The 24,548-nt window shown below is 42.3% G+C and overlaps 1 protein-coding gene across 3 annotated transcripts in view; it reads right to left on the bottom strand.

Moving 5' to 3' along the window:
- The window catches only part of PPEF1 (protein phosphatase with EF-hand domain 1), a 135,845-nt gene that overhangs the window by 22,370 nt on the left and 88,927 nt on the right, over positions 1–24,548 (bottom strand). For all 3 annotated transcript variants that reach the window (XM_025372596.1, XM_025372597.1, XM_025372598.1), the window contains 4 exons: positions 23,761–23,797; positions 22,039–22,188; positions 17,023–17,175; positions 1,775–1,960 (listed from right to left, as the gene is read on the bottom strand). In XM_025372596.1, coding sequence (XP_025228381.1) covers positions 1,775–1,960; positions 17,023–17,175; positions 22,039–22,188; positions 23,761–23,797 — 526 coding nt within the window. The remainder of the gene's footprint in view (positions 1–1,774; positions 1,961–17,022; positions 17,176–22,038; positions 22,189–23,760; positions 23,798–24,548) is intronic.

The raw sequence follows: 24,548 nt of genomic DNA, 5'->3' as shown, positions 1-24,548 counted from the left end.
TGTCGCCAGGGTGGAGTGCAGTGGCACGATCTCAGCTCACTGCAACCTCCACCTCCTGGGTTCAAGCAATTCTCCTGCCTCAGCCTCCCGAGTAGCTGGGACTACAGGTGTGTGCCACCGCGCCCAGCTAATTTTTGTATTTTTAGTGGAGACAGGGTTTCACCATGTTGGCCAGGATGGTCACTATCTCTTGACCTCATGATCCACCTGCCTTGGCCTCCCAAAGTGCTGGGATTACAGGTGTGAGCCACTGCACCCGGCCGGGAGGACCATATTTGTGGGTGACAGGGAACCTGGCTTAGGCTCTCTTCTGTCCTGATGAGCATGTCACTTTAGACAAGCCACTGCTGTTTTCTATCTATTTTTCTATCTATTTTCTTATTACAAAGAAACCCTAAACAATACTTGCCTTACTCATCTTGCAATGTTAGTATGAGCTGAAAATGAATTAATAGAGGTCAGAAAAACAAAGTGCTGACACAGAGGGAAATGCCATACAACTTGGTATCCATTTTTATTTATTGCTGTTCACCATAGAAAAAGGTGCATTCCAGGCCAGGTGCGGTGGCTCATGCCTATAATCCCAGCACTTTGGGAGGCTGAGGCAGGTGAATCACCTGAGGTCAGGAGTTTGAGACAAGCCTGGCCAACATGAAACCTTGTCTCTACTAAAAATTCAAAAAATAGCTGGACATAGTGGCGGCCGCCTGTAATCCCATCTTCTCGGGAGCATGAGGCAAGAGAATCGCTTGAACCCAGGAGGCAGAGGTTGCAGTGAGCCGAGATCACGCCACTGCACTCCAGCCTGGACAACAGAACGAGACTCTGTCTCAAAAAAAGAAAAAAAAAGAAAGAAAAAGGTGCATCCCAGGACAACTTGGGACAAGAAACCAGCTCCTCAGTCCTCACCTCCTTTAGCCTTTGATCAGACACCACTGAAGGAACACAACACACTCCATTTTAGTGGCTGTAGCTAAACTGACTATAGTGAGCAACTTGCTGGAGGTTGCCTACTGAGGGAGCTGAAGGGAAGTGTGGTTTGTGTTTTGGGCCCTGCACGAGGAACAGGTAAAAAGTGCAAGAGCAAACTGGATTCACTGTTGCCTTTTATGTACTCTGTGAGGAAAAGGACATTCTCAACCCCACTGTGTGGGACAGTTGCCTTACAAGTAGTAAAGAACCAAGCCTTTCTGTGTGTCTACTTAGTGCCATGTATCAGAATTTCTGTTTCTGAGGCCGGGTACGGTGGCTCACGACTGTAATCCCAGCACTTTGGGAAGCCGAGGCAGGTGGATCACCTGAGGTCAGGAGTTCGAGACCAGCCTGGCTAACATGGTGAAACCCTGTCTCTACTAAAAATACAAAAATTAGCTGGGTGTAGTGGCGCACACCTGTAATCCCAGCTACTTGAGTGGCTGAGGCACGAGAATCACTTGAACCCGGGAGGCGGAGGTTGCAGTGAGCTGAGATCACGCCACTGTACTCCAACCTAGGCGACAGAGCAAGACTCCATCTCAAAAAAAGAAAAAAAAAAAAAAAAGAATTTCTGTTTCTGGGATTAGGGAAGATCAGGGAAATAAACCAAATATCTTTTAGGACAAGGGACAGTGAGGATCTTTCAAACAACCTAGATGAAGCCCGCCTTCTCTGGTTTCCGTTTGGTACTAGAGAAGATATCTTCTCATGGGCTTCTAGGCCAGACATACTCTGTGAAGAAAAGACTGTGCTTAGGGGAAGGATGTTAATGGGAATGTCACTAACAATTTTAGCTTACCTTCCCATCATGACAGATTTCATACCCTTCGGGCTTACATTCATGAGACCTGATGAGCATCTTCAACTGGTATTTATTAAGAATCTTGGAAGTAACATCTGGTCCAAAATAGCAGCCCCCTCCTCGGCCCGTATTTGGAAAACAGCCGTTTTTGCCTCTGGGATCACTCCACAGAATATCAATAATCTTGGAACAACAAACCAGATTTTGCTGTAACTTACAAGTGAGATTATATCTTTCTAGATTCCGACTTGTCAGAAATATTAACCCAAGGTATCCCAAAGACTACTTCTCATTCTTCCTTGAAAATTGTTTCAGGCCTGGCGCAGTGGCTCACGCCTGTGATCCCAGCACTTTCGGTGGCTGAGGTGGGAGGACTGCTTGAGGCCAGGAGTTCAAGCCCAGCCTGGGCAACATGGTGAGACCTCGTCTCTACAAAAAATACAAAAATTAGCCGGGCATGGTGGTGCATGCCTGTAGTCTCAGCTACTAGGGAGGCTGAGATGGGAGGATCACTTAAGCCTGGGGGGTTGAGGCTGTAGTGAGCCATGATCACTCCACTGCACTCCAGGCTGGGTGACAGATGGAGACCCCGTCTCAAAAAAAATAAAAAGAACATTGTTTCATATTTACCTCCTCCATGAATATCCAATACAGCAATAACAATAACCAAGAATCAGCCCTTATCCTTTTTTTTTTTTTTTTTTTTTTTTGGCTTTAAAAATTCCATCACAATTGTTTGACAGTTGTTGAATCTACAAGGTTCTTTTCTCTTTTTTTTTTTTTTTTTTTGGAGACGGAGTCTCGCTCTGTAGCCCGGGCTGGAGTGCAGTGGCCGGATCTCAGCTCACTGCAAGCTCCGCCTCCCGGGTTCACGCCATTCTCCTGCCTCAGCCTCCCGAGTAGCTGGGACTACAGGCGCCCGCCACCTCGCCCGGCTAGTTTTTTGTATTTTTTAGTAGAGATGGGGTTTCACGGTGTTCGCCAGGATGGTCTCGATCTCCTGACCTCGTGATCCGCCCATCTCGGCCTCCCAAAGTGCTGGGATTACAGGCTTGAGCCACCGCGCCCGGCCGGTTCTTTTCTCTTAAGAGAACTTCATTGTCACATTCAGGGGAGAAATTAGCTCCCCACAATGCCCACACATTAGGTGTGTCTTAACATGTTCAAAGACATAAGGTAGGTCTCCTGCTGTGGCTCTGGGCCAGGTTTTTGTCCTGTTGAGCACATAGCCTGAGGAAGCCCTTGCTGTTTCCCAACACAAATGTGGAAACCTGTTCATCTGAGGGTGTCTCCTAAAGCATCTCCTTCACCTTTCCCCCTCCATGGTAAGTACAGTCTCAGTTTCAGCAATACATTTAGCAACTGTTTTCCACAACGTGTTCTCCTAAATCCACAAGTGTTGTATTGTATAACATTTCCTTTGGGGTGCAGGAGAGGCAAATGCAGGTTACATGATGTCCAGGACTAAAGATCCAAATTTTTAAAATCATTTTTCTGCCGGGCACAGTGGCTCTTGCCTGTAATCCCAGCACTTTGGGAGGCTGAGTCAGGAAGGGTGCTTGGGTCCAGGAGTTCAAGACCAGCCTGGGTAAACATGGCAAAACCCCATCTCTACAAAAAATTAAAAAATAAAAATTAGCCAGGTGTGGTGGTGCACGAATGTGTTCCCAACTACTTGGGAGGCTGAGGTGAGAGGATTCCTGAGCCCAGGAGGTTGAGGCTGCAGTGAGCCATGTTCATGCCACTGCACTGCAGCCTGGGCAACAGAGCAAGACACCATCTCAGAATAAAACAAAATAATATTTTTCATGAAGATTGGAGGCTCCCTCTTTGTGGCTTTCATCTATCTGTAATGTTTCTTTTCTTTTTTTTTTTTTTCTGTGATGGAGTCTCGCTCTGTCGCCTAGGCTGGAGTGCAGTGGCATGATCTCGGCTCACTGCAACCTCCACCTCCTGGGTTCAAGCGGTTCTCCTGCCTCAGCCTCCTGAGTAGCTGAGATTGCAAGGGCCTGCCACAACACCTGGCTAATTTTTGGTATTTTTGGTAGAGACAGGGTTTTACCATGTTGGCCAGGTTGGTCTCGAACTCCTGACCTCAGATGATCCACCCACCTTGGCCTCCCAAAGTACTGGGATTACAGGCATGAGCCACTGTACCTGGCCTGTAATGCTTCTTTATTGAAACTTCTATAACAGCTTAAAGAGTAGTGAGAAAAACTCTCTCTGCCATTAAAGCTATACAACCTTGAAAATCCTCCCTGGATCTCACTTTTGAGATCTTTAGAATCAGGCATTTGGACCAGTTGACCTGTAAAGTATCTCAGATTCTAACAGACTGATTCTAACAGTCTCTGTTTTCCACATGTTTCTTCTGAGTGCATGAAAAAGCAGGCATGTGAAGTTGCGCAGTTATTCCAGTGGGTCCAAATCAGGTCTGGAGAACAGGACCAGGAACTGCTAAACATGATTGTACAGCCACTGATAAGTATGGTATGGAAGAGGAGCTAGAAATAAGTGAGGAAAAAGACAGTGAGGTGAAAAGAGCAGAACTGGCAGGAGAGCTACCCTGGAATAAGCACCTGGTCAGAACTAGAGAAAAGAGAAACCCTGTACCAGGCCCACATCAGACACCTGCAGAGTTTTTGATGATTGAAGTGACAGTTAAAACCACCCAAAGAAGAGTCAGCCCAGGGCGCTCCTTTCTCCCCACTGAATGCCGACATCAGCACAACCGTACTCTATGAATAAATATAATGGAACCCCTTTACTTTGCTGGTGTTTATGACAAAAATAACACTTGCATTTTCGACTGAGTCAAATCTGGCTCTTACACCATGATGTCATGTTTGGGGACATAATTTGACCTGTAATATAATAATGGAGGAAAGAGGGAAATCAAGGAGTTGTGCTTTGTTAGGAGGGGATTAAGCTTTCAATTTCTACATGGGATGCAAATCATTTATAGCCAAAATTACCCCTGGGAAACCTCTTGTTACCCTTAACATATATAGTTGCCCCTCAGTATCCAAGGTGGATTGGTCCCGGGACCACCTCCTACATCCAGGATACTAAAATCTGTGGATGCTCAAGTCCCTTGTATAAAATGGCATAGTATTTGCATATAACCCACACCCATCCTCCTGTCTACAAATGGTCCCTGACTTACAATTTTCAACTTCACAATGGTGCAAAAGCAACAAGCATTCAAGAAGCTCCTTGACATGAGGGAATTATGTCCAGATAAACCCATCATAAGTCAAAGAGTATCTGTACTATAAGTCATCTCTAGATTACTTATAATATCTAATACAATGTAAGTGCTATGTAAATAGCTGTTATGCCATATTTTAAAATTTACATTGTATTGTTATATTGTTTTCTTTTTTTTTCCAAATATTTTCAATCTGTGATTGGTTGAATCCATAATGCAGAGCCCCGTGCATATGGAAGGTTGACTGTACATGATTGTATGTATACAACTCTATACAATAATATGGATATGTGAATGTTTTATATATATTATATAGATAATATGGAAATATTAATATTTTATATATGTGATAAAGGATATGAAAATAAAATTTTCCAGTATTTTTCTCCTTTATTGCCATATGCAATAATTGAAATTTACATAAATTCAAGGTACATATGATGGGACTCTGTTGAACTAGAATAAGCACTGGCCAAAGAGTTAGCACTTCAAGTAATTACCTAAGTCACCTTGGGCAAATCACTTCTCATATTCAGGCCTTAGTCATCATCAATGGAATAAGGAAGATATATCTAACACTCATTTTTCTTTGATTCTAACTCATAAGGGGTAACAATTTTTAAGAACTGAGCTTGTCCTTCAGAATCCATTCCATGAGTTTTGCATTTCTTTTTTCTGTCTAGAAATCATTTCCTTGACTAGGTTTACCCAGATCGTACTGGTAACGTAAGATTAATTCCAGAACTCACAAACAAAAAAATTGCATAAAAGCCCCTTTGTTGGTGAAACAAATTCCTCAGTAGAAACCATCTCTTTCATGTCAACAACACATTATCCTCTGAAATGCAGGAGCCTTGGGGTGATCACTGCATGAAAGACTAATTAATTCTTTACAACGTTCTTTCCTGAAAATTTTCAAACAAAAAAATGGGAACGTTTTACTGAATTACAGCTTTTATATGACCTGATCAACAAAAATCTATGTGTGTCAGCCTTTTAAATCTCCTCAATCTAAAAGAAATCCTTCAAGAAGCACCTTGCGCATGTCTGCGGCTCTAAGTAATCCAGTCTCCGAAAGTGTGCTTCGAGGGAGAGTTAATAGCTCTGAAAGGTGTATCTAAATGCTTCTCTTCTAAAACATTAATACTACAGATTCACTATTCTTTCATATATTCCCTTAGTTATACATCCTCCCTTCCAGCTTTTGACCATGTCATTTTAAATTAATTAATTATTTTTTGAGACAGAGTTTTGCTCTTGTCGCCCAGGCTCGAGTGCAATGGCGTGATCTCAGCTCACTGCAACCTCTGCCTCTTGGGTTCAAGCAATTCTCCTGCCTCAGTCTCCCAAGTAGCTGGGATTACAGGTATGCACCACCACGCCCAGCTAGACCATGTCTTTTTTTTGTTTTTTTTGGAGATGGGGTCTTGCTCTGTCGCCCAGGCTGGAGTGCAGTGGCGTGATCTTGGCTCACTGCAACCCCTGCCTCCCAGGTTCAAGCAATTCTCCTGCCTCAGTCTCCCGAGTAGCTGGGATTACAGGTGTGCGTCACCACGCTCAGCTAATTTTTGTATTTTTAGTAGAGATAGGGTTTCACTATGATGGTCAGGCTGGTCTGGAACTCCTGGCCTTGTGATCCACCTGCCTCGGCTTCCCAAAGTGCTGGGATTACAGGCGTGAGTGACCACGCCCGGCCTAGACCATGTCATTTTAAAAACTATGCTTAGGCTAGACGTGGTGGCTCACCCCTGTAATTCCAGCACTTTGGGAGGCCGCAGTGGGTGGATCAAGAATGAGGTCAGGAGTTCGAGACCAGCATGGCCAACATGGTGAAACCCTGCCTCTACTAAAAATACAAAAATTAGCCGGGTGTGGTGGCAGATGCCTGTAATCCCAGCTACTTTGGAGGCTGAGGCAGGAAAATTGCTTGAACCTGGGAGGCGGAGGCTGCAGTGAGCCGAAATAACGTCATTGCACTGCAGCCTGGGCGACAGAGCAAGACTCCTTCTAAAAAAAAAAAAAAGAAAAGAAAAAAAAAAAGAAAAGAAAAAAGCTATGCTCAGCCCAAACCTTCCAGCCAGGGATCCTAGATTTCTTTAGATGCCTTCCTCCTGCTCCCTATCCACCCTTTAGGCCTCATTGAATAAGGGCTGACTAAAGTAGGTCACATCATTCCTGAGAATGCCTGTCACTCTCATCTATCCCTTCAAAAAAAGAGCACGGACATTCGAGTCAACCTCAGGATCAAATCCTACTCTATCACTCCCTAACTAGCCAAGAGACCTCAATCAAGTCATTTCCCTCTTGGGAGCCACCTCAATGCAGCTGACTACATTATTTAAAATTGCAATTTTTACTGGGCGCCGTGGCTCATGCTTGCAATCCCAGCACTTTCGGAGGCAGAGGAAGAAGGATCGCTTGAGCCCAGGAGTTCAAGACCAGCCTGGGCAATATAGTGAGACATTGTTTCTACAAAAAAATCAAAAAATGAGGTGGGAGAATCACTTGAGCCCAGGTGGTCAGGGTTGCAATAAGCCATAATTGCACTACTGCACTCCTACCTGGACTACAGGAGTGAGACCCTGTCTCAAAAAAAAAAAATTGCAATTTTGTCCCCAAGACCAGTTTTCCTGTTCTCCCTAACTCTGCTCTAGTTTTTATTTTTCCCATAGAACTTATCACTTAAGGCCGGGCGCAGTGGCTCACGCCTTTAATCCCAGCACTTTGGGAGGCCGAGGCAGGCGGATCATGAGGTTGAGACTATCCTGGCTAACACAGTGAAACCCCGTCTCTACTAAAAATACAAAAAAGTTAGCTGGTCGTGGTGGCGGGCGCCTGTAGTCCCAGCTACTTGGGAGGAGAATGGTGTGAACCCGGGAGGCGGAACTTGCAGTGAGCCCAGATTGCGCCACTGCACTCCAGCCTGGGAGATAGAGCAAGACTCCGTCTAAAAATAATAATAAAAAAAGAACTTATCACTTAAGGTATATCATTTATTTATTATTATATTGTTTATCATGTAACTCCTCCCTTTAAAATGTAAGCTCTGCAAGGTAACTGATCTTTATTTAGTCATTGACATTTCCCAGAAGCCTAGAACAGTGTATGACACATAGTAGGTGCTCAATAAATACCTGTTAAATGAATGAATAAAGAGAGGGGAGTCATTCAGGCTATAAATAATTTAAATTATTTTTGAAATCTTTTTGGCCTCTGTCTCCTTGTAAGTCTGTCTTACAGAGTATCATATTCATCTCTGTACAGTGACTTAACTCTGATTAAATATATCCCCACATCTCAGTGAACATAAGGGAAAATTTAAACTATAGCACTCTGCCAAGAATTATGAATTTCCATGACTACAAGACAAAATAAAGAGTATATGATCTTTATACAAAACAGCTCATAGATATTAAGAAATAAAGTAATTGTGAGCTCTGTTTTTATCTGGAAATTTCGGCTCTAGCATAACTTATGTGTGTGTTTATCCACTATGTACCAGGAACTGAGGAAAGAAAATTAGGGGCACAACTGAAATGATTAAACATCAGAAATGAGGTTCTGGCCCATTTTACCCAATGTCAGCTCCGATCATGTGTGTGGGGTCTGCAAGACGCCACATCTCTATTGTTTGGGGAGCGGGAGGTTCTGTTGTGGAATAGTGAGCCCCAGTCTCCTCCCTCCCACTTCTTAAGGCTCTAACTCATCTAGGCTTCCAGAGGCCACAATTTTCTTTGTGTGCAGCTCCCATTTCTTTAACATTATCTTCTTTATTCACCATAATCCTAGAAGAGCTTGTTCTAACCTTCAGTCTTTGGGATTTGGATGTCAAGGTTTAAGGAGGCATCCCTTCCTACTTGCTATGAGTTGCCTCTCATGCTTACTTGATTTTTAAATATTTTGGACTCGCAGCCAATGATGAATACCATTTCTCCCTCTGTCTCTCTCCCTACCTCTCTCTCTCCTCATCGATTAGGGTATATTTTACACCAGAAATCACATTTTAGTCAACATTTTCAGCAATCAAGGTATAATGGTCCTAAATCAAGAAATAGAGGTTTCTTTAACAATGACTGAAGGGAAGTAAGAAATTCAACACTGTTTGGTAATTGTTTGATTATGTTTCCCAGCTACAGATGTAACCAATATCACGTGGGCATGTGTCTATGTGTACTTGTGACATTGCAAATGCATGTATGTGTGTTTATATCTGAAAACGAAAGCTACTTATTATGGTTATGATTCTATCTACAGGAAGAACACTTTTATCATTAAGCGTCAGTCCGTTTCCAATAATTTCATTTCAGTTCTTTCAGAACAGGAAACCTGAAGAAAAGTCTACAAAAGACCTTTCTAAGAGGTCATAACATTCCCATCCAAGAAGTTGAAAAACAGTGTTCTGGGGCCGGGCACAGTGGCTCACACCTGTAATCCCAGCACTCTGGGATGCCAAGGCAGGTGGATCACCTGAGGTCAGGAGTTCGAGACCAGCCCGACCAATATGGTGAAACTCAGTCTCTACTAAAAATAGAAAAATTAGCCGGCCATGGTGGTGCATGCCTGTAATCCCAGCTACTCCGGAGGCTGAGAGAGGAGAACTGCTTAAACCCAGGAGGCGGAGGTTGCAATGAGCTGAGACTGCGCCACTGCACTCCAGCCTGGGTGACAGAGTGAGACTCCATCTCAAAAAAAAAAACCCAAACAAACAAAACCCAGTGTCCTGTAACATCTTTTCCTATAGTGAGAGACATGGTGTGGCCTAACAGTTAAAAATGAGAAGTGTAGAGTCCAACAAATTTGGAATCAAATCTAGGCCCATCATTTAGAAAATTATTCAACTTATGTGAGCTTCAGTGTCTTCTTTCGGGAAACAGGAATAATATTATCTACATCATCAGGTTGCTTTAAAGACTTAATGACATAATACACATAGCTGTTCTTCTTAAGAACTCATCCCTGCCATACGGGGTAAAAACTGACAAGAAAGCAGTTAAAATGTAGGACTGGAAATTTAGAAAAATGCCAAATTTCACCAAGACAAATGAGCAAGAGTACTCAGGAGTGATCAATACATTCTTGTTGAATGGATGAATGAATGAGGGGAATATTTATAGATCTTACTCCATGCCAGACGCTGCCAGAGACTCTAGACAGGCAGCTCCAGATATGCACGCTGTCACAAAGATGAGTACACGGCTTATTGCCTTTACATCCATGTTTATAGACATACTAAGTACAGGTCTCAAAATGACAACATAATGACAGGAATGGCAGTGTTAGGGGCTTGGCAGACCCCCCCCCCCCCAGTGAAACAACCATTTAACTTGTGAACATCTTTTTCTTTAAGACAGGGTCCCGCTCTGTCGCCCAGGCTGGAGTGCAGTGGCATGATCTCAGCTCACTGCAGCCTCCGCCTCCCAGGTTCGAGCAGCCATGCTCCTGCTTCAGCCTCCCGAGTAGCTGGGACTACAGGCATGCACCACCACGCCCGGCTAATTTTTGTACTTTTTAGAGATGGGGTTTTGCCAAGTTGCCGAGGCTGGTCTCCAACTCCTGGGCTCAAGCAATCCGCCCACCTCAGCCTCCCAAAGTGCTGGGATTATAGGCGTGAGCCACCACGCCCAGCGGAAAATCACTTAAAAAAAAAATTAAACCAGTTGAAGTCACTGGAAATTGTCCTAATGGCATGCAGCATACGGAGAAACATTTAAGAAAACTTACTAAATTTTGATACCAACAGAGAGAGTGTGTGGCATTTGAGCCATGAGCTACTCTAACTGCCTTCACTGATCAGCATGAAGGATGCTCTACTTCAAGTGGACGCATCCAAGGCGGGGCTCCTTCTGCCCCAAGCTCCCAGCAGAGGGCTATGGTTTTGTCCCAGAAGCAGCAAGCTGATGGGCATCCCTCATTCCCCCCAGCTCTGCATTACAGAAGCTGGGTTCCAGGCAAGCACAGCAGAGAGGACTGGGGTTCACTTCCCCCACTCATTGGGCAGAAGCCCTATCCTAGGCATGGCAGCTTGCAGCTGCTAGACCCCAACTGCCCCCACACTTGCTCAATCATAAGGAAGAGGTGCTATGCCAGGAAGGGCAAGCCAAGAAGACCAGGGGCTATCATCCCTGCCTACTACCCTGCTTGTGGAACAGGGCTGTCACTGGAGGAAAAGTGGGTCACTGTCCCTGCTCCCAGCTGCAGTTTGATGGCACAGTGGTTTGGCCCAGGGGGAGAGGCAGGTCAAGAACAGAGCACTGCCACTCTGCCTAAGGGGACTGGCCTTATTTGGCACAGAGTGCAAGGAAGTTCATGCCTAAAGGCACTGTTGAAAGCAATGGAGATGTTGGGAATAAGCGTTTACAAGGAGGATGGTAGTGCTGAGATACTAGTAGCAACAGTACACCAGCTAGAAGAAATTTAACAGACTGAATCGGGGAAACAGACAGATGAGAAAGGAGCCTTTGTGGAGGTCGGAGTAAGCCTCAAACATGGTTAAAGCCCTGCCCCTGCGAAGGGGTCCAGCTTTAATCGGATCAGACTGTAGAACACTCTGTGGGCCAGGGCATTGTTAAAAACAATAGAGCAATCAGCTAGCAATTAGTGAAGGCTAACAGCTGGGACTGCTTCAAATAGAGGCAGATGGGTACGAAGCTTAAAGGAGAGATCAGGGAAAGAGACAAAGAGAGCCCAATTAAAACCACAGTAGCCCGGGTGGTCGGAGAAACTGTATGCATGCCCAAGGCAGCACTCTGTGAAGAGTGACATCAGAGGCTGCACACTGAAGGGGAATAGACTTCACTAAACTAGTCCAGACAAGTCACTCAACAAACAAACAAAAAAGCAAATAACAACAAGCCCCAGAGGGGCACGGGAATAACTACCTAGGGTTACTACAATGTAAGATTACACGACATGCGAAGAGGGCGGGGCAGGGGTAGGGGGTGGGGGGTGAGGGGCAGAGTGGGGAAGCAGGCAATAAAAACTGCTTTTAAAGGGACTAGACGTTGACTTAGCAGACAAAGATTTCAAAGCAACTATTATAAATATGTTCAAAGAGACAGATATAAAACACTCCACCCAATAAGAGTGAAATATATAGTCTTCTAAAGTGCACATGGAGCATTCTCCAGGATAAACCATATGCTAGGCCACAAAAAAAGCCTCAACAAATTTTAAAAGGATTTACCAAAAAAAGAAAAAAAGTTTTAAAGGAATTTAAATCAGGCAAAGCATGTATTCTCTGACCACAATCAAATTAAATTTTAAATCAATAAACGAAAGAAATATGGGGAATTCATAAATATGTGGAAATTAAACAACACACTACCAAATAACAGATAAGTTAATCACAAGGATATTTAGACAATACTATTGAAAACAAAAGCACAACATAGCAAAACTATTTTTTTTAAGTCAGTAGCAATTGTTTAATAACATAGCAAACTTAAGGGATGGAGCTAAAGCAGTACTTAAAGGAAGATTTGTATCTTTATTAAAAAATAAAAAGGATCTCAAATCAATGATATTACCTTCTAAGGAAACTAAAAAAAGAAGAGCAAACTAAACCTAAAACAAGCAGAAGGAAGGAAATGATAAAGATTATGAGGCAGGAAAATAGGGTCTGGAGGCAGGGAACATAAGGCCAATTCACACTTCAGCTATGACAGGAAATATCCTTTCCGTAGGGTTTATGCTGTAAATGACTCTGTAACTTTACTTCAAACTCTTCATTTACATAGGGTGTACTCCAAGTAACCAATGGAATCCTCTAGGGGGTATTGAAACTCCCAAAAATTCTATAACAGGGCCTTTCAGCCCCTATGCTCAGGCCACTCCCACACTGTGGAATGTACTTTCATTTCAATAAAACCCTTCATTCCCTCCTTGCCTTGTTTGTGTGTTTTGTCCAATTCATTGTTCAAGACGCCAAGAACCTGGACACCCTCCACTGTTAATAATTAGTGCAGAAATAAATGAAATAGCTAATAGACAACAATAGAGAAAAATCAATAAAACTAAAAGTTGGTTCTTCAAAAAGATCAATAACATTGACAAACCTTAGTGAGACTGAGAAACCAAGAAAAAACAGAGACTCAAATTACTAATATCAGGAATGAAAGAGGGAATATTACTACCAAAGTTTCAAGAGAAAAAAAAATTATAAAGGAGTACTACAAACAACTTTAGGTCAACAAATTAGACAAAGTAGATGAAATGAATTTCATGAAATGAATTTGTTTCGGGAAATGAAACAAATTCCAAGAAAGACACAACTACCAAAACACAAACTACTCAAGAAGAAACAAAACATTTGAATACAACTATAGCAAGGAAAAATATTGAAATTAGTAATTTTAAAACTTCCTACAAAGAAAAGCCCAGGCCCAGATGGCTTCACTGATGGATTCTATCAAACATTTGAAGAATTAAAATCAATCCTTCACAGCCTCTTCTAAAACATAGAAGAGGTGACAATGTTTTCTTTTTTTTTTTTTTTTTTTTTTTTGAGACGGAGTCTCGCTCTGTCACCCAGGCTGGAGTGCAGTGGCGCGATCTCGGCTCACTGCAAGCTCCGCCTCCCGGGTCCGCGCCATTCTCCTGCCTCAGCCTCCCAAGTAGCTGGGACTACAGGCGCCCACCACCGCGCCCGGCTAATTTTTTGTGTTTTAGTAGAGACGGGGTTTCACCGTGTTAGCCAGGATGGTCTCGATCTCCTGACCTCGTGATCCGCCCGCCTCGGCCTCCCAAAGTGCAGGGATTACAGGCGTGAGCCACCGCGCCCGGCCGACAATGTTTTCTAATTCCTCTTATGAGGCCAAACTTATACCAAAACCAGACAAAGATATCACAAGAAAAGAAAACCATAGACCAATAGCTCTTATGAATATAAATGCAAAAATCCTCAAAAAAATACTACCAAATGGAAGCCAGCAACATAGAAGGTGGATTGTACATCATGACTAAGTGGAATTTATCCCAGGAATGTCAGTTTGGTTTAACATCTCAAATCAATTAATATAATATACCATATTAATAGAATAAAGGGAAAGAACACATCATTTTAATGTATTCAGAAAAAGCACTTGACAAAATCCAACACTCTTTCACAATAAAAACACTCAATAAACTAAGCATAGAAAGAAACTTCCTCAATGTAATAAAAGGCCACTACAAACAAATACACAGCTAATATCATACTTGATGAAAGACTGAATGCTTTCCCCAGTATCATGAACAAGACAAACATATCTACTCTCTTCACTTTTATTCAACAGTGTACTGGAGGTTCTAGACAAGGCAATTAAGCAAAAAGAAAAAAAGGAAAAGAAAAGGCAGACAGATTGGAAAGGAAGAAATAAAATTATTCACAGATAACATAATCTTGTATGTGGAAAATCTCAAAAAATCCACTAAAAACCATTAGAACTAATACGTTTATCAACGTTCACAACACAATGTCAGTATATAAAAGTCAGTTGTATTTCTATACACTAGCAATGAACAATCCAAAATGTAATTAAGAAAACAATTCTAGGCCGGGCGCGGTGGCACAAGCCTGTAATCCCAGCACTTTGGGAGGCTGAGACGGGCGGATCACGAGGTCAGGAGATCAAGACCATCCTGGCTAACACGGTGAAACCCCGTCTCTACTAAAAAATACAAAAAACTAGCCGGGCGAGGTGGCGGGCGCCTGTAGTCCCAGCTACTCGGGAGGCTGAGGCAGGAGAATGGCATAAACCCGGGAGGCGGAGCTTGCAGTGAGCTGAGATCCGGCCACTGCACTCCAGTCTGGGCGACAGAGCAGGACTCCGTCTCAAAAAAAAAAAAAAAAAAAAAAAGAAAACAATTCTATTTACAATAGCATCAAAAACACCTAGGAAATAAATTTAACAAAACAAGAGCAAGACGTGTATATGTGTATACATTGTTGAAATTAAAGATCTAAATAAATGGAAAGACATCTCAAGACAGCCATAGTACCCAAACTGACCTATGGATTCAAGGCAACCCTACCAATATCCCAGCTGCTTTTTGGTAGATATTGACAAACTAATCCTAAAATTCATATGGAAATTCAAGGGACCCAGAATAGCCAAAACAATCTGGAAAAAGAAGAACAAAGTTGGAGAACTCACACTTTCCAATTTTAAAACTTCCCACAAAGCTACAGTAATCAAAATTGTACAGTATTGACATAAGGATAAACATAGAATTGTGAACTATAATTAAGAGTCTAGAAATAAATCCTTTTATTATGGTTAACTGATTTTTTGATAAGGGTGTCAAGAAAAATTAATAAGGAAAGTATAGTATTTTTAAGAAATGGTGCTGGTGGCCGGGCACAGTGGCTCACGCCTGTAATCCCAGCAGTTTGGGAGGCCAAGGTGGGCAGATCACCTAAGGTCAGGAGTTCGAGACCAGCCTGGCCAACATGGTGAAACCTTATCTCTACTAAAAATACAAAAATTAGCCGGGTGTGGTAATGCATGCCTGTAATCCAAGCTACTTGGGAGGCAAAGGTTGCAGTGAGCCGAGATCGCACCACTGCACTCCAGCTTGGGTGACAGAGCGAGACTTTGTCTCAAAAAAAAAAGAAAAAAAAAAAAAGAAATGGTGCTGGGATAACTAAATATCCACATAACACAGAAAGAATTTGGAATCTCAACTCCCACCACACACAAAAATTAACTCAAAATGGATCAGACACCTAAATTTAAGAGCTAAATGTATAAAATTCTTAGAAGAAAACAAAGTAATAGATCTTTATGACTTTGGGTTAGGCAGTAGGTTTGATACAACATCAAAAACATGAGCAACCAAAGAGAAAAAATATATCATTTTGACTGGGCATCATCAAAATTAAAAACTGCTGTACTGCAAAGGACACCATCAAGAAAGGGGAACAGACAACCCACAGAATGGGAGAGGGTATTTGCAAATAATATCCCTGATAAAGGATTTGTACGTAGAATATATTTGAAAAACCTCTTACAATGCAATAATAAAAAGATAAATAACTCAATTTTTAAGATAGGCAAAGGATCTGAATAGACACTTCTCCAAAGAAGATCTACAAATATCCAGTAAACACATGAAAAGATGCTTGACATCATTAGTCATTAGAGAAATGCAAATCAAAACTATAATGAGATTCCATCTCATGCCCTCTGGGATGGCTATAATCCAAATGATAGACAATAACAAGTGTTAGAGAGGATGTGGAGAAACTGGAACCTTCATCCATTGCTAGTGGAAATGTAAAATGGTGCAGCCACTTGGGAAAACAGTTTGGGACTTTCTTAAAATGTTAAACTTGATTAAGAGTTAGCTTATGACTCAGCAGTTCCACTCCTAGATATACACTTAGGAGAAATAAAAACATACGTGCACAGAAAAACTTGTATGTGATGGTTCACAGAAGGATTATTCATAATAGCCAAAAAGTGGAAACAACCCAAATGTCCATCAACTTATGAATGAATAAATACAATGTGTATATCCATATAACAGAATATTATTCAGCAACAAATAGATGTTGAGTACTGATACATGCTACAACATGGATGAGCCTCCAGAACATTGTGCTGAGTGAAAGAAGCCAGACACAAAACATCACTTATGTGTCCATTTCTACAACATGTTCAGAATAGGCAAATCTGTAAAGACAGATAGCTGACTGAGGGTTGCCTAAGGCTGTTAGGTGGCACAGGGTGGCTACAGAAGGGAGTGGGGAGTGATGCCAATAGGTATGTAGTTTCTTTCTCAGATGATGAAAACGTTCTAAAATTAGATTGTGATGCTAGTTGTACAACACTGTGAATATACGAAAAACCATTGAATTATACAATTTAAATGGGTGAGTTACATGGTATGTGAATTATATCTCAATAAAGCTGTTTAAAATATAGTGATGAATTCCAAGAGAATCATGTGGTCTGCTTGTGAAGGTAAAGTCACTCTTTATCTATATATTGTAAGGGGCAGCATGCACGCTGGTGTCGTTGTTGCCACTGCAGTGAACACCCTGATTACCTACCTGTTCCCATTCATGCTTTGGTAAGTGTTCAATAGGAGATCCATTTGTTTTGATTCTTCCATGTGCATTAAAAGTCACACCTACTTTATTGTGCTTCGAGTCAGTGTCATAGTCTCTGTTTGTTTCCGTTGGTGGTATCAGCACAGATTTCATCTATAAAACAAATTCATGCTTCAGTCCATCCCTCTGCTTATTCTGTTGCATACAGAGACTTCAGTCCCAGTTGGGATTCTTTCTATATCGTGATGCCACAACCCAGTGAAAAACACACGGTCACTTTTTGCATCTCACCCACCTCCTACATCTCACTTATCCACTGATGTCTGTAAAGTGGGTCTGTTACAATCTGTTGGTACATTTTTCAATTACAGACATTGCCCTATAAAGAAAGAGTTTCTGTGTTTCATTGGAGTTTCTCTGTAGGTGTTAAACACATTCTGTGGCATCCACACAGAAAATGGAAGATGCTAAGGTAGGGGCAACTAGTCTCCTATTGAGCCTTTATCTAGCCATAGGATTTTCAGGAGTTCAGAAACACCTCTTAAGAGGGTGGCTGCTGTGCATTTTGTTATGCTTTCCAGAAGAAATGAGAAAAGATACATGTGTCCAAGAAAGTTCTTAAAGGAGACATAGGTTGAAAACTTCAGAAGCCCTTCAACCTAAATGTATTGTGGTTCTCAGCCTGACTCTGCCAGCCATTGACGATGTTCTCCAATCCTGGCAACAAAACTGCTGTGTTTCTTTGGAAAACAAAATGTCTTTCTGATAGGGCATCAATTACTAGAATCCCTCTTGTTCCCTTACACAAGCAGAGACTGTGATTTTATACTTGTTTCTTTGTAGCACCATCTCTTTAAACAAAACAATGTTAAACAATACTTCTGTTATACTAGTGGCCATAGTTCAGTGATAGACAAATTCTCTGTGGTAGGTACTTAGTTTCTTTTACAAACTAGAGTGTGTAGGAAATCTTACCTTTATTTTTCAAAAATGAAATTGAATCTTATTCTGAGGTCCTGTCTCATTGAGCTAGGTAGAAATTCAAGCTCAGCTATTGCTAGCTAGTTCACGGCCTACCTGCCCTGTCTCCTGCCAGCAAATGTCCCCATTACGGGCAGAGCAGAATATTCTGGGAGGACCCTCTGGACTTGGGTCCACACAACTCACTTCTTTTTTTTTTTTTTTTTGGTAGAGATGGGGTCTTGCTATGTTACCCAGGCTGGTCTGGTCTTGAACTTCTGGTCTCAAGTGATCCTCTCACTTCGGCCTCACAATGTGCTAGGACTATAGGCATGAGCCACCTTCATTCTTTAGTCCCTCTGCGTTGACCCTCCTCAACCTGCCCACCTTACAAAATACCTTAAATGAACCTAGAATAGAGGTTGTCATCAAATTCCCCCAACCCTTCCCCTCCCCTGTTAACAATGATACCATGGTGACCACAGGTGTAAATCAGGAAGTACGGTCCCTCCTGCCACAGAGGGTTGGAGGGTCCTATGGGATGGGAAAGTGGGGGTTATAAAATTGGACTGGAAAAATCTACTTTTATGTCTCATCTGATAGAGTTCCAAATAGTTGAACCTATCATTTTCACTATAGTTCAACGATATTTAATACAACAAGTGTGTGTTACCAGTTCAACCTCACCCAAGGAAGGGTAGAAGACACAAACAATATACAAGTTGAATTTCTATCTTTAAAGCCAGTCTTATGAGCAGGTAGAACAGTGATCCCTGAAGGAGGTGAAACTTTAGGTATCTTGAGAAAATTGCTGGCCCACAAACTCCTCCCCGGGATCTGTATTGGTGACTGAAACACAAACCTCAGAATCAAATATCAGGAAAAAAGAAGAGAGAACTGGAGGAGAGAGCTATATGTTTAGTAGTATATGCCATTTTCTTCCCTTCCCTTCCCTTTTCTTTTTTTTTTTCTTTCTTTCTTTTTTTCTGAAATAGTGTTTTACTGTCGCCCAGGCCGGAGTGCAGTGGCTTGATCTTGGTTCACTGCAGCGTCAGCCTCCTGGGTTCAAGTGATCCTCCCGCCTCAGCCTCTCAAGTAGCTGGGATTACAAGTGTGTACCACCATGCCCAGCTATTTTTTTGTATTTTAGTAAAGACAGGGTTTCACCTTTCTGACCAGGCGGGTCTTGAATTCCTACCCTCAAATGATCCGCGTGCCTCAGCCTCCCAAAGTGCTAGGATTACAGGTGTGAGCCACCAAACCTGGCCACCATTTTCTTCATATAGGTAATTACATTTAATCATCCCAACAATCCAATATGGTAGGTATTTTTATCTTCAGTTTATAAGTGTGGAAACCAAGGATTAAAAACTTCAGTATGTTGCCCAGTCACCCAGGAAGTGGCAGAGGCAGGATGTTAACCTAGTTCTGTCTGTCTAATGTTACAGCCTCACAGTCTTTACTATGTTAAGGTGGCTCTCAACTTCGGATCTCCACAGAGCTAGTGAGGGACATCCCAGAGGCATCTTCTCAATATCTCAAAAAGCCCTTGATAGACCTGGCTGCTCAGGCTAACTTCAGGAAAGCAAAAGTTTTCAATCTGATCAATTGGAAGAGGCTGCCATGACTGATTAGCACTGTAGTCATAGGGCAGGTGGCGATAGAGTGTGGCATTCATGCCCTGTGTTTGCCAATATTTGACTGACAAAGACATCATGTTCCCTTGTGCTCTTGGCTAGAATCTAATCCACTCATTATGTTAATACTGACTATTATATCTTGATCAAAATGTCTTATTGGCTTGACTACTCGCTGATATAATGGGAAAGGTACCTTAAACTTAGAGTGGGCTTAAATTTTATTGCAACTGGGTTTTGTTGCATTTTTTTGTTTGTTTGTTTGTTTGTTTTGAGACAAGGTCTCTCTGTCATGCAGGCTGGAGTGCAGTGGTGCAATCATAGCTCACTGCAATCTCAAACTCCTGGGTTCAAGCAGTCCCCATGCTTCAGCCTCCCAAGTAGCTGGGACCACAGGTGTGCACCACCACTCCTGGCTAATTTTTTTCTTTTTTGTAGAGCTGAGGTCTTGCTATGTTGACCAGACTGGTCTCAAACTCCTGGTCTCAAGCGATCTGCCCACCTCAACCTCCCAAAGTGCTGGAATTACAGGGGTGAGCTAGCATGCCTGGCTGCAACTGGGATTTTTCTTTTTTTAAGAGTAAAAGGAGGTACTATTAATAATTACAACAGGACAACAGATATAAGCCAGGACGCACCATCATCAGTTGGTGAGGTGGGAAAGGGTGGTATGTAAAATCACCACAGAATCAGGAGAGGGCTGTAAAAAACTTTCTATTCAGTTGTTTTTTGTTTTTTTTTTTTTTTTTGAGACGGAGTCTCGCCTTGTCGCCCAGGCTGGAGTGCAGTGGCGCTATCTCAGCTCACTGCAAGCTCCACCTCCTGGGTTCACGCCATTCTCCTGCCTCAGCCTCCCGAGTAGCTGGGACTACAGGTGCCCACCACCACGCCCGGCTAATTTTTTGTATTTTTAGTAGAGACAGGGTTTCACCATGTTAGCCAGGATGGTCTCAATCTCCTGACCTCATGATCCGCCTGCCTCGGCCTCCCAAAGTGCTGGGATTACAGGTGTGAGCCACCGTGCCCGGCCTCAGTTTTGTTTTAGGTTTGCCCTGCTTTGATCTTAAATCTCTCAGGAGATAGTTAATGAATATTAAATACTTACTACATCCCAGGTGCTGGGGTTTTATCAATGGACTAGAAAAACAGAGGAAGATAATAAACAAACAGTACCACAATTTCTTACTTAAATTTGGTAACTGTGATGAAAGATATGTACAAGGGGCTTGACAGTATATAAAAGGGGATCTCATCTGGTCTGGAGGTCAGACTTATTAAACTTTAATTAAAAAGACGGGAGGATGCTAGCAACAACGTTCTCATTCACATGTGTATAAAGGTATAAAGGATCCAAAAAGTCAAGGTGCCACTGGGGTCACATTTCTGTCTCTATCAGATTAAATTCCAGCTCTAGACGCCCCCCGCCCAGGTTGGTTGGAAGTTGATGATCAGTCCTGAGGGGTAACAGTTCAGGTTTCCCACTAGGACCATAGAGCATCATCTGGCTCCACTGCTATTACTGGTCCTCAACCCATGTGGCGCCCCCTACATCTCTAGCCTAAGGGCTTCCTCTTGGCCCAGGTAGAGGAGGAAGACAACTCCAGTGACCCTGTAAGACCCGTCCAAGGAACCCTTCACGAGGCGTGAGATCTTCACAGGCACCACATTGCCATTTGTCTCAGAGGTTCCATACTAGTTCCCGCTCTGCTTGTATTTAGCATGATTATTTAAACATTTCAAAAAATATTTCCCAAAAAATTATCCTAAGTTATTTGATGTGTGTTATGTGGGAAATCATATCAATTCAGAAATAAATTGCACTTATATAAGTGATTTCACTTATATAAGTACCTAGAGTAGTGAAATTCATAGACAGAAGGTAGAATGGTGGTTGCCAGGGGCTGGGAGAGGGGAGACTGGGTAGTTACTGTTTAACGGGTCCAGAGTTTCAGTCTGGGATGATGGAAAATTCTGTAAATAGACGGTAGTGATGGTGATGGTTGCACAACAATGTGAATATACTTAATACCTCTGAACTATACACTTAAAAATGGTTACAGTGGCAAGTTTTATGTTATGTATATTTTACCACAATATAAATGAATGAATTAATTGAGATTTTAATTTTAAAAATCAGGATTTTTCACTTTTAGAAACGACATAAAATGCCAACATTTCCTCATTTTTCCACCCTCAACATGAATTTAAATTTTTTTTCCATATATAGAAGTTACCCACTTAGTTCTTTATCATGCATAGATTTTTCTTAAAATGTATACTTTTATATACTCTAATAAAATCTATAATCTTTTTAGAGTTACAACCACTAAAACACAAATCAATTCAAAATAATAAATGAAGAGGTACGTATTCCCTTCTAAATCCCTGAGAGAAGATTCATGCCAACATTACTTCTTACTTTGTTCCTCTCTACACGGTGGAGTAAATTCAAGTCTGTGGTCTCTGATATCCCACCATGGATGACCAGGATTTCATTGTCAACGATCGTACCGATTGGGAGCCAGGCATAGAGTTCTTCCAAGATTTGTAAGATTCTTTTTCCATGTAGCTGTAAGTAAGAGCTTGAGTAAGTTTTGTTTTTCTGATAGGTTCAGTTTATTGAATAGTCCCCATGTATGGACAAAAAGTAATGGTTTTCAGGCCACTCAAAGGAAGTCAGCAAGGAGTCACTAACCAGTTAGCATGTATTTATCATGTCTTTTTATTCTGTGTGTGTGTGGTTTTTTTTTTTTTTTTTTTTTTTTTTGAGATGGAGTCTCGCTCTGTTGCACATTGGAGTGCAGTGGCGCCACCTGGGCCCACTGTAACTTCTGCCTCCCAGGTTCAAGCGAGTCTCCTGCCTCAGCCTCCCAAGTAGCTGGGACTAAAGGCGTGCGCCACCACGCCCAGCTAATGTTTGTATTTTCAGTAGAGACGGGGTTTCTCCATGTTGGCCAGGCTGGTCTCGAACTCCTGACCTCAGGTGATCCGCCCACCTCAGCCTCCCAAAGTGCTGGGATTACAGGTGTGAGCCACTGTGCCCGGCCCTTTATTCTATATTTTTGATACTATGACATCTTGGGGCCTTGCTGACTCTGAAGGAGAGACTGTCCCTCCCAGGGCTAGCTAATTCCTAGATAGTCAATGACTCGCCCTTCATAAGCAAACCAAGCAATGGAGAGCCCACACCCCAGCCAGCTTCTTTATGGAGCTCTCACACTCCTCCTCCTGGGGCCAGGTACCAGACAACTAGGGACAACCTCTGTGGCCCAGAGCAGGCTGAAATTACTCAAACTGGTCAGTCCTAAACCAGATTACACTCAGATGCTTCCGTCCGCCCTCTGTCCTACAAAAACCACAATCAAGGCTCTCAACCGTGTTTTCCCCTTGCTCCCTCTGCCTTCTTTTTTTTTTTTTTGAGACGGAGTCGCACTCTGTTGCCCAGGCTGGAATGCAGTGGTGCGATCTCGGCTCACTGCAACCTATGCCTCCCGGGTTCAAGCTATTCTCCTACCTCAGTCTCCCGAGTAGCTGGGATTACAGGAGCGTGCCACCATGCCCAGCTAATTTCTATATTTTTAGTAGAGAGAGGGTTTCACCACGTTGGTCAGGCTGGTCTTGATCTCCTGATCTCGTGATCTGCCTGCCTCAGCCTCCCAAAGTGCTGGGATTACAGGTGTGAGCCACCACACCCAGCCTCCCTCTGCCTTCTGACCAACTCTGGTGCTCCCCCACGCGGTCCCCCAGGGTAGCATGTAGTACCTCCCTTTTCCAGAGAACTGTAAATAAAAATCTCTTCCTTCATGACAGTCATTTCTATGTCTGCATGTTTTACCACACCTAAGTAGAACAAATCCTTGGTACCTTTAAAGCGATGAAATATGTATCTATGCTAAAACTTACACAAAACTCACAATGAAAAAGTGTGGCTTAATCCAGAAAGAAAATATAAGACTTTACTGTGGCCAGGGCTTCCTGCTGTGCTTGTATTTTATTGGCATGCATTCTGACTAGCTGGCCTATCACCTTTCCTAAAGCATCAATCTGGTCTTTCTTGGCTCTTTTTAAATTTCTCTATAGAAACAGCAAAATGAATACTAAAAAAAAAAGAAAAAGAAAAAGAACAAAAAGGATGTCTTACCTTATATTTATGCAAAATTTCTTTCGTGAAGCCATACCTAAAAAAAAATGGGATTTAAATGATTTGATTGTTGATAACGCCTGCTTCCATGAGTCATGCAAAAAGGGGAGTCCTTGGCATCTCAGTATCACAAGCACCAAGAACTCAAGAAACCAGAGTTCAGTTGGAAGCGTTACTTACCTGAGTCTTTGCTACACATGACTGGAAAGCATAAAAGCAACCAATGACATCATCCCTACCCTCAAGGAGCTTATAGTATAGCTGGGGAAAGAAGATAGATTTCTGTGAAACAATTATAAGACAACTTAAGAAATATATGGTAGGCACAGGTTGTGTAAATGTTACAAGTATGCAGGGAAGCATGCTGTGGTAGCTGGGGGAAGCTGTGTGGGAGAAGACTTTTCATTTAGATAGAATTTCTCAGACATCCTATACAGTAAATGATTGGAAAATCAGACATCCTATACAGTAAATGATTGGAAAAAAGAAAAGACTGAACAAAGATAAAGGCCTAGAAGGTAACAAGTTGGCTTGTTATGCTCTCTCTGATATAGGTCCCATAATGGTATTGAGGATTTTAATAGAAAGTGTCAGGAATCTTAATGCCTGAATAGTAGTAGTGAAGGGAGATTCAATGATGACAATATTTCTGTTACTTTTCCTTGCTTTGGGATAACAGTACATGCACTTAATATCCAACACTGTGAAGATGAAATGCAATACACTCACTCTAGCTTTCCATGGAAATCATGTCACATCAGGCTTCTACAGTGTAACGTTATGTTTTC

This window comes from Theropithecus gelada, chromosome X (assembly GCF_003255815.1).
Source record: "Theropithecus gelada isolate Dixy chromosome X, Tgel_1.0, whole genome shotgun sequence".
In the NCBI taxonomy this organism is placed as follows: Eukaryota; Metazoa; Chordata; class Mammalia; order Primates; family Cercopithecidae; genus Theropithecus; species Theropithecus gelada.
The sequence above is the reverse complement of the archived record's forward strand: the minus strand, read 5'-3'. Positions and strand labels throughout refer to the sequence as shown.